The 10,895-nt window shown below is 37.2% G+C and overlaps 1 protein-coding gene across 2 annotated transcripts; it reads right to left on the minus strand.

Moving 5' to 3' along the window:
• Positions 1–6,351: 6,351 nt before the first annotated feature.
• Positions 6,352–8,479, minus strand: LOC127436954 (interferon gamma 1-like). Of its 2 annotated transcripts, none has more exons than XM_051691502.1 (4): positions 8,237–8,479; positions 7,804–7,869; positions 7,280–7,483; positions 6,352–6,642 (listed from the first exon to the last, which is right to left on the minus strand). In XM_051691502.1, the coding sequence occupies exons 1-4, from the start codon at positions 8,363–8,365 to the stop codon at positions 6,505–6,507; spliced, it is 537 nt and encodes a 178-aa protein (XP_051547462.1). In that variant the 5' UTR covers positions 8,366–8,479; the 3' UTR covers positions 6,352–6,504. The 2 variants fall into 2 exon arrangements, with proteins under 2 accessions (XP_051547462.1, XP_051547461.1); XM_051691501.1 differs by having other exon boundaries at positions 7,792–7,869.
• Between the last annotated feature and the right edge of the window lie 2,416 nt (positions 8,480–10,895).

Genomic DNA, 10,895 nt, shown 5'->3' on the forward strand with positions numbered 1-10,895 from the left:
GAGTTATGGCTGCTCTGAGCAGGCTTTGTGCCTGATCAAAATTCTATGTAAAGACAAAATGTTACATAAAAGGAAGACTAAATTATGCTGGCTCTGACTCGCATTTTGCGCAATTCATCATCTGCTTAGATAAAGCTTCTGCTGGCAAATTACAATAGCATCATCACTTTTCTTCCACTAATTTTCATGTGACATGCTTCAGTGACAGCATAGCTGTTCATGCAGTGTTTTGGATGCTAGTGTCTCTTAACCAGCCAGACTTCCTTGGTCAACCAGCTTCACCAGAAAGGCCATGCTGGTCAACCAGCTTCACCAGCTAAGTTTTGTTGGTGCTAGCATGGCTATGCTGGTCCACCAGCTAGACCAGAACCAAACTAGAACTAATTAGCTTAAACCAACTTTTGTACAGAAATTGATGCTAGCCTAAGCTTGTAATTTTAGCAGAGTATTCTTTGAGTCTTTGAACTAATTATGCCCTTCTATTGTGCACATAATGCACCATCTTCCACAATTCATATTAATGAGAAGAACTCTATATTGTCGCCACAAAGTTGAAGCTTTCTGCTGTCTCGTGGAAAGTAAATGTTGGCAGCTAATCAAATTGTTGAATCAAATTTAACAGAATTCTGGTAAACTGCTAATCTCTTTCTTCTCATATTTCATAACAGCAAGTCTCCTAGCTGAAGAAAAAAGAACAGTTAAAATCCAGCCTAAGCTGGTTGGCTGATCTTAGCTGGTCTCCCAGCCTGGCCAGGCTACATAGTTGACTGTTTTTAGGGGGCTTTTAGACACTTTTTAGCTGGCTAGACTGGGAGGCCAGCTAAGACCATCTTAAACCAGGTAAAATCAGCAATTCATTACCAAACCATACACCACAGAATTTTAAATTGAATTGCATGTTTTTATGTAGGCAGAGGCTATTTGCAGGCTATTAAGTGCTAATAGCAATAGATGTGTTTTACACGTGCAAATAGCTGCAGATACTATTTGCACCCCTAATACTAACATGCAGTATAGGGGGATCACTGCGGCATGTTTATTGTGTTTATTTAGAGTCTCACAGACACCCTACACCAACCCTTAAATCTAACTCTAACCTTCACTTACAAAAAGTAACCATTGTTTTACTACAGTAACCATATTATCACCATGTTATTTTGTGGTAAAATCCCAGTAGCCAAAAAATGTCACATGTTTTCTATATTTACACCTTATTACTGTAGTAACACCATGGTTAATTGCATTAAAACTGTGGCTTCAGCCATAAGACCTTGTTACTACAAAATTACTACAGTAAAACCATGGTTAATTAAATCTGGTTCAAACCTTTCTCTCAACCTTCATTGTGACCAAATCACTGTGAGGAAATTAACAGTCAAATTCATTCTCATTTATTAATATATGTAGTATTAAAAATATTAATAATGGAGACAGGAAACAGGATGGGGAAAAGGACATAATTGAACCCTGATCATCCACACAAAAAAGCACATATACACCATTGATTTCACCAGACTATTGGAGTGCAAATAGCCACGCTGTTTGGCCGGTTCGATTTACACCTAGTGCAATGGTCACATTTTATGTATTTTCCGTCTTTTGCCTTTGCATGCTAATTGTTAACTTGAGCGTGCGTGTCAATCACTCAGTCAAATATATCTGTACAAAAGCCTTTTTCTAGGACTCCATCCTGCAAGTCTTCATAAGGGTACTTTTTCCTGGCTGCCACATAATAAGAATACATTTCCAGCTTCACTTTTTTGAGGGAGTGAAACCTTATATTAGCTCATTTGTTGTATTGTGTGGCTTCGCTATAACATTGCGTTGTTACACTACATTCACCTACTGTACACTGACAGATAGAGGCAAACCTGTTCAGTTACATTTTTTATTTGTATTTTTTATCTGGAAGGTCTGTAAGGATTATGAAAGAAGGACATAATTTTTATTTGTTCCAAATAGGTCGTCTTTTATAGAAACATGGAACAAATTCTACTTTCTATTCATATGACCTAATAGTTGATATAGGCCTATACATAGTATAACTTGTGTTTACTCTAAACATGCTTGTTGTATCTATCTATCTATCTATCTATCTATCTATCTATCTATCTATATATATATATATATATATATATATATATATATATATATATATATATATATATATATATACAGTCATGTGAAAAAGAAAGGACACCCCATGAAAACCTCAACATATGGATATTAGATCTTCATTTTAACAATATTGAGAGATGGGATGGAGGTAATATAAATAAACTAATAAAACTGAAGAAATGTCTTTTTAAAATTATTTGTAAAATGTGCTTAATAGAAATGGAATTTTTGGTGAGGAAAGAGATAGGACACCCCCACATTTATTTACTCGAAATCAGTCATTCCACTGTCCGGAAAATAATTTACAAGTGGAGAACATATAAACAACTGTCAACATGCCCAGGTCAGGCCGTCCTAGCAAGTTCAGCCAAGAGCAGACCGCAAGATGCTCAAAGAAGTCTCCAACAATCCTAGAATGTCATCTCGGGACCTACAGGTAGCTCTTGCCACAGTTGATGTCAAAGTACATGCATCTACCATAAGAAAGAGACTGCACAAGTTTGATTTGCATGGGAGGTGTGGAAATGTCATGGTTTGTGGCTGCTTTGCTGCAGCAGAACCTGGCCAGCTCAATATCATAGAATCCACTATGAATTCTTCATTGTATCATAGGGTGCTTGAGAAAATGTAAGACCATCTGTCCGAAAATTGAAGCTGAAGCGGATGTGGACTGTGCAACATGACAATGACCCAAAACATTCCAGTAAATCCACCAAGGAATGGCTCAAAAGAAAGTAATGGAGAGTTCTGGAATAGCAAAAGCCCGGATCTTAATCATATTGAGATGCTGTGGGGTGATTTGAAACAGGTTGTGCATGCAAGAAACCCCTCAAACATCACACAGCTGAAAAAATTCTGCATGGAGGAGTGGGAAGAACTTTCTCCCAGTCGATGTCAGAGACTGGAAGACAGTTATAGGAAATGTCTTATTGAGGTTATTTCAGCCAAAGGGGGCAATACCAGCTATTAGGGCATAGGGTGTCCTAACTTTTTCCTCAGTAGGAATTGGCATCTTTGTAAATTTTTTGTTAAATAAATGATATAATGGTTAAAATGTCATTGTTTTTGGTTCAATTACATCACCTTTATCTATATATATTGTTTGAAAGAAGATCAAATATTGATATGTCCATATTTCTTAAAGGTGCAGTATGTAAGATTCAGAAACCCTTGTTATTAATGATGCCTGTGGCCGATAAGTAACTGCAGCCTGTTGCTCGTGATCACGCACACACTGTATAGGGATGCGAGCAAGCATGACTCCATAGGAAAGCGAGACTGAACATGATTCACCGGCATCATGATGACAGATGAGGTAGCATAATTAAAATTACATAGTTATGACTGTTTTACTACAAACTTTGAGACTGTATGTTATATTTGACTCTCCAGTGCTGGAACAGGGCTAAAACAAAGTGAGGATATACAGTTGTGCTCAAAATTTTGCATACCTTGGCAGAAATTGTGAAATTTTGGCATTGAGTTTGAAAATATGACTGATCATGCAAAAATAATGTCTTTTATATAAGGATAGTGATTCATATGAAGCCATTTATTATCACATAGTTGTTTGGCTCCTTTTTAAATCATAATGATAACAGAAATCACCCAAATGGCCCTGATCAAAAGTTTACATACCCTTGAATGTTTGGCCTTGTTATAGACACACACGGTGACACACAATGGTTTAAATGGCAATTAAAGTTTAATTTCCCACACCTGTGGCTTTTTAAATTGCAATTAGTGTCTGTGTATAAATAGTCAATGAGTTTGTTAGCTCTCACGTGGATGCATTGAGCAGGCTAGATACTGAGCCATGGTGAGCAGAAAAGAACTGTCAAAGACCTCCGTAACAAGGTAATGGAACTTTATAAAGATGGAAAAGGATATAAAAAGATATCCAAAGCCTTGAAAATGCCAGTAAGTACTGTTGAATCACTTATTAAGAAGTGGAAAATTCGGGGATCTCTTGATACCAAGCCAAGGTCAGGTAGACCAAGAAAGATTTCAGCCACAACTGCCAGAAGAATTCTTTGGGATACAAAGAAAAACCCACAGGTAACCTCAGGAGAAATACAGGCTGCTCTGGAAAAAGACGGTGTGGTTGTTTCAAGGAGCACAATATGACGATACTTGAACAAAAATGAGCTGCATGGTCAAGTTGCCAGAAAGAAGCCTTTACTGCACCAATGCCACAAAAAAGCCAGATTACAATATGCCCAACAACACCTTGACACGCCTCACAGCTTCTGGCACACTGTAATTTGGATTGACGAGACCAAAATAGAGCTTTATGGTCACAACCATAAGCGCTATGTTTGGAGAGGGGTCAACAAGGCCTATAGTGAAAAGAGTACCATCCCCAATGTGAAGCATGGTGGTGGCTCACTGATGTTTTGGGGGTGTGTGAGCTCTAAAGGCATGGGGAATCTTGTGGAAATTGATGGCAAGATGAATGCAGCATGTTATCAGAAAATACTGGCAGACAATTTGCATTCTTCTGCATGAAAGCTGCGCATGGGACGCTCTTGGACTTTCCAGCAAGACAATGACCCTAAGCTCAAGGCCAAGTTGACCCTCCAGTGGTTACAGCAGAAAAAGGTGAAGGTTCTGGAGTGGCCATCACAGTCTCCTGACCTTAATATCATCGAGCCACTCTGGGGAGATCTCAAATGTGCAGTTCATGCAAGATGACCAAAGACTTTGCATGACCTGGAGGCATTTTGCCAAGACGAATTAGCAGCTATACCACCTGCAAGAATTTGGGGCCTCATAGACAACTATTACAAAAGACTGCACGCTGTCATTGATGCTAAAGGGGGCAATACACAGTATTAAGAACTAAGGGTATGCAGAATTTTGAACAGGGGTCATTTCATTTTTTTCTTTGTTGCCATGTTTTGTTTTATGATTGTGCCATTCTGTTATAACCTACAGCTGAATATGAATCCCATAAGAAATAAATGAAATGTGTTTTGCCTGCTCACTCATGTTTTCTTTAAAAATGGTACATATATGACCAATTCTCCAAGGGTATGCAAACCTTTGAGCACAACGGTAGGTCTGACTATGCGAGACTGTAGTTTGAAGTAATCACTTTTCTTTGCATGATACATTGACTGTATTTATACGATAGCTTATGTCGGCGTTAGCTAGCCAGCTTTATCAATAGCTGTTAGCTAAATTTGGTGGATGATGACAGTAGTTGTTTATAAAATAGACTGTACATTATAAACATGTTGACACAATTCAGTATTGATGTGATTCCATCACAACTATCATTCTGATATATCGATGCACTATTGTTTTTATAATAATAGAATGTATATATTTTCTGTATAACCAAGTTACATTACACTAATGAATGGGTCTTTTTGCATTATCTTGAACATTGTCTAGCATTCATTTCATGTGTTATTGTAGTTTACCTTGCTGAATAATAACAGCTTAACATTGACATTAACCTGACTTTTAGTATAAAGAGAAGATCGTTGAAATTATTTGAAAGTTACGAAACAAGGTAGCTTGCAATTCATCAGCATTAGCAGGCAAGATCAAGTTAGCTAAAATTACACAGATCAATCCTTATGGCACTATATTTCACATGCTTTGCAGTTATGTAAGCTTATCTGTCCAATAAGAAGAACGCCAATTCAGGGTCGGTTTTGATCTCCAAAACCAAACGAAGGTCCCTCCAGGAATCAAATGTCCTGCCGATGTTCACTCTAGTTTTCTCTCGACCACGATCATATTCCCGCTTAGCCACACGGGATTCAGTAAATGTTTTTTTAATTTTTTTATGGCTTACTCAGAGTTTGTGTAGGAGCAAAAAAAAGGTGAATATTACATGAAAAATGTTATATATTGCACCTTTAAAAAAGAACTTAATATTTCATGGGGTGTCCTAACTTTTTCACATGACTGTATATATATATATATTTATGAGCCAATCTATGCTTATGAGACTGGTGACAAAGACTTTCTAATGCTAGGTGAAGAAAGGAGACATCTCCATCATATTCTCCACCTAGTAACCAGCGTAACTCTTACAGTACCATTATTGAGAAGGAAAATTACAGTATCAATAGTAGCAACAGACTGACTGATTGGCACATCACAACAAATCAATTAAAGCAGAACAAAGCACACATTGATTAAAAATTACTCATTTTATTTAGTCATAGACCTTACAACTCTTGCCATGTTACTAGCAAGTTATAGTTTAGTAGTTGTAACAATTTTCAAATAAATAATGAAAGAAAAAAATAAATAATGTCAGTTTCAGCTATTATGTGTTGTGCACAATGTGTACAACACATAGTTATCATGCACAACACATACTTTTTAAATAGAATAAATAGAACTGATTCACCATAATTTTTTCTGTTAAGACTTTTGCCTTCTGATGCTTTTGGCTTGTCGCCTTCTGCGGTCTTTATTATTCATATTTCTCAGCTGTGTTGCTTCCCTGTAGACTCGCTTCAGCTCAAACAATGCCTTGTGCTGGACAATCGGGTCATTTTCCTGAAATGGCAAAGCATTTAATCAATGATACAGTAATGTCATGTCAAATAAGCACATTAATCTCCCCCCATTTGTTACTCTTGTAAAATCAAATAAATTAATAAATATGCTTTAATTTCCGATCACTCACGATAATTCCACAGTTTTATTTTACATATTTTTTTGTTCTTTTTTGGGGGAGATCTTATTTATTTTAAGCAGACAGAAGATAAATAGAAAAATTGTATCTCGTGGATGACTCTATGCTCTTACATGCAGGTTTTTATTTTTATTTTTTATATATCATATCTACCATATTTGTAGTGCATTGTGAAAGAAAGAATTGGTTCAAGATGCTGGGCCCACAAACCTTGACTGCCCGCATTTAGAAGTAAAACTCCTTTTGTGTGGTTACCAAAGGCGGCTTTTTAACCAAGGTTTGTCACAGCCAAATTGTAGTGTAATATCAAAATGTTTCAAAAGTAATGGATCAAGCTCAATGCCAAAATGATGCAAAGGTTTCTGCCAATTCTGCTTGTGCAGTATCTTTACCTCACAGTAGATTTTCAGGGTTGGCTTATAGGTAAGTTTTCCACATGTTCAGTGCTCCCCTGGTTTCAAGTTAACTTTACAGAATCTTCTGAAACTGTTGTCTCACCTTGATCGCCCAGAAGGTTTCTGCATAAGTCTTGAGCTCAGCACTTTTGCCTGGGAAGTAGTTATCTTGCAGATTTTTCAGGTGCTCCTGAACATGCTCCAGTCTCTCTTTCATAGATTTATCCTGGCTCTCGTTCTGCATGCGAATGAAGATCCTACTGTATGTGTCCATTATGATGCTCATTAACAGCTTCTGTTCACTTTGCTGCCACAAAAACAAGACACAATGCACAGGATATATCACATGGTATATGTCAAAGCTTCTATAGCCTCATGTTATACCAAAGCCATATGACTTCTTTTCTGCTGTGAAACACAAAAGGGACGTTGGGCAGAATGAATGGTGACGGAGGCTAACATTCTGCCCAACATCTCCTTATGTTCCACTGAAGAAAGTAGAGTCATTAACGTTTTGAATGACATAAAGGTGAGTAAATGATGAAAGAGTTTTTGTTTTTTGCGGAGAACTATCCCTCAGAGTCATTGTGCACAGTATTTGAGGAGAGAATTTACCTCAAGATTCACCTTTATGTCTTTCAGGGCTCTCAGGAAAATGGGGTTTGCGTTGTGCAGTTCGCGGTCATCTTTAATCTGAAAGAAATTAAATCATATGTCAATGTTTACATGGGTTACTGTTTTAGATTTTAGGAAGTGTCATTTTGAACTCTTCCATTTTGTAACTGTGTTTTGAACATTATTAGCCCATCTGAAACCTACAGAGGAGACTTGTCTGGAAACTCTTGTTCCACTGTGCAACAAGACCCACATACAGGGGTTTCAGTTTATATGAATGGTAGACGATTCTCTTTCCTGTTATATTTATAGGATTACACTAACTCTCAAATATACCCTCTATACGCCATTCTCTTGTAGCAGTACACCTCTACTGCACCAGTTGCTGTTGATTAACCTGTTGATTAATCTAGTGCCCGATGGAAATTCAAGTTGGTATACTTACATAGTATGTTTTAAGCTCATCAATGCTCTTGTTCAAGTTTTCAGGGACGCTAGCCTCAGCAAATGTCATCCATCCAGAAGTCAGCAAGCATACCCCCCAAACAAAAGCCATCACTTGTTGCTCAATCATAGTCCTTCTTAGTTTAGAGTTTCGTCAAAGTTTGAATTGTATTCCTAACTTTCAAAGTCGAAGATTATTTTTTGTACGCTGTCTTGTGGATCCTCGCTGTGCTCTTGTCCTGACGATGGACTGAATGCTTCAAACTGTTTGAGTGAATGGAGTTTTTATATATTCTTTTTTTTTTTTTTTTTTTTTTTTTGTGAGAGTAAGCAAGCGAGCTATGATATAGGTGTGAACTTGTGTGGCTTTGACAGCCGAAGTTTCCTTTAAATCACAATGCACCATGATACTGCTCAGCACCGTCAGGCCCACCACGCATCTTCTCGCCTGGAATCCCGTGGATGCCACTAGGCGGGGCTGTTAGTGGTTTTGTGGTCTAGGGATCTTTTTGATGATGCAGTTATCGGTTCAGGCCACTTCGGCCTTGTCAGAATGAATGTGGACTTTTACTGATGCTTCTATGGCCACCTTCTTTGATACTCCAATGATGCTCAAGTGTCATTGGCAGCAGATAGAGAAGGAAATTGTGGTTTTGGTCTTGTCCTGGGGTTTCGAATAATGTCTTTGAATAAAGGTAGCAGCTGTTGAACTTATATCCACTTGTGTTAGTGTTTATGATTATGTCCTTTAAGACTCATGAATGGCACGGCTGTAACCTCACAAATCCACCTTTCCATACAGCGCTTCCATCTGATAGCTTATAGCAAAGGAGATCTCAACTTTTAGAAAAATGAGCTGTTTGTTGAGGTAAGGTTGAATTAACTTAACAGGTTTTCTGTTGTAAACAGTTGTTGGAAAAAGTGACTCAAAAAGATTCAGAAGAATTACTTGAGAATCATACATATGATCTGGCACACACTAGGCTAACAGATGGTGAAAAGAGATGATGATGTTCTGTAGATAAAGACAGATGCAACCAGCCTTTGAGGTTTTAACACTTCATCAGCTCATCCTTTCACACACATTGAGAGAGAGAGAGAGAGAGAGAGAGAGAGAGAGAAAGGCAGACTCAGAAGTGATGCATATAGTGTGAGACAAATACTGTAGGTTTTAAAGATGGAAGCTATTTTTCCTCCCAGACCAGCAGAAGTGATGCTACATCTAGAGACTACATAAGAAAATACATTGGCATGTGGTCCCAAAAATATTTTTACCCTTTTGAATCCTTAAGTCACACTTAAAATGTATAAATGTCATTGCATTTGATACAAAATATCAAACCAAGTGGCATCTGCAAACAAATTATTCAATAGCTTTTCTTAGAACTACCATAACTTCACTTTTCTGAACCATTTTTGCATGTCTTTTAACTAACTGGTGTCAAGATAATTTTTAGTGGATTATAAAACCATTTCCCCTCAAGTTTACACAGGTATCCTTGCAGAGTAACCACCTTCATGCCTGTACTTGCATGTGTTTGCATATGTGTGCACATGCATTTTTGACTGCAAGTTGGTTTCTATGTGTGAAAGGGCAAATGAATGCATATCATATACAATTTGTGTGTAAAGTGCTCAGTGACTGCACTGCAAGCTGAAGACCTTGTTATTACTAAATTGCTAAAAATGAGAAATTAAAATATACTGCATTGCTTGTACTTTACATACTGTACATTTCATTGCATTGGTGGGTGGAATTCTTTTTGTCTTCATTTTGAACACTATATGTTTTTTGGTTTTTTCAAACCTAACAAATTTTATTTGATTTGATATCTTGTAATCCAATGAGACTTAGTGAGACTTAGTGACTTCATCTGACATCTCAAGGAACTGTTTTCACTTGGCTTTATTTTAGCCTAAGATGGATCAAAGCATACAGGTTTGTTTTCATTATAATCCTCCAATAGACTGTTAGTGAAAGCTCTCTTCTTTTGTAATTTAATATCCCCCAAACCAATTACATTACACTTACTAAGTCCTAAATTTAAATGTGAATGTTAGGAAATCCCATTTTTGCATGTATGAATAATATGTTGGAAATGTGTGACTTTGTTCTTCTTAGCTGTTAGCTGTCACTTAGACTCTGGACCTCAATGTTGGAGGTATATGTCATTTTCCAAAGTGTCGTAGAGTTGGATGATTTTATTTTTATGTGGCTGTGGTTGTCCTTGTGTAGAGAGGTGTTACCAAAGTCTCTCTGAATACCTCATACACACCGCATGGAAACCCAAAAGGATATTCCTTCTACACACTGCTTACTTGTCACTTTCACATGGTTTCGTCATTATTCATTAGCTGAAATCCCAAATTTAATCAATCAGCTTGTCTGTGTGTCTATTTTGAAGACATACTCGGATTACAATGTAAACCAATAGGAGAATTGGACGTATGACTGGCTAGACAGAGCATTTAACTGAGACCAAATAAAGAAGATTGAATTGGTTATTGAAAAACCCAAATTGATTTATAACTACTCTGAATATTGATGATTGCGGCCTAACAATTTTTACTCTAGTGTACATATTTCAGTTATCTATTGAACAAGACAAGGCATACATTTTTGCAGAATTAATTTTATTGTACTTGACCATACAGCCAGA

This window comes from Myxocyprinus asiaticus, chromosome 47 (genome assembly GCF_019703515.2).
Source record: "Myxocyprinus asiaticus isolate MX2 ecotype Aquarium Trade chromosome 47, UBuf_Myxa_2, whole genome shotgun sequence".
Classification (NCBI taxonomy): domain Eukaryota; kingdom Metazoa; phylum Chordata; class Actinopteri; order Cypriniformes; family Catostomidae; genus Myxocyprinus; species Myxocyprinus asiaticus.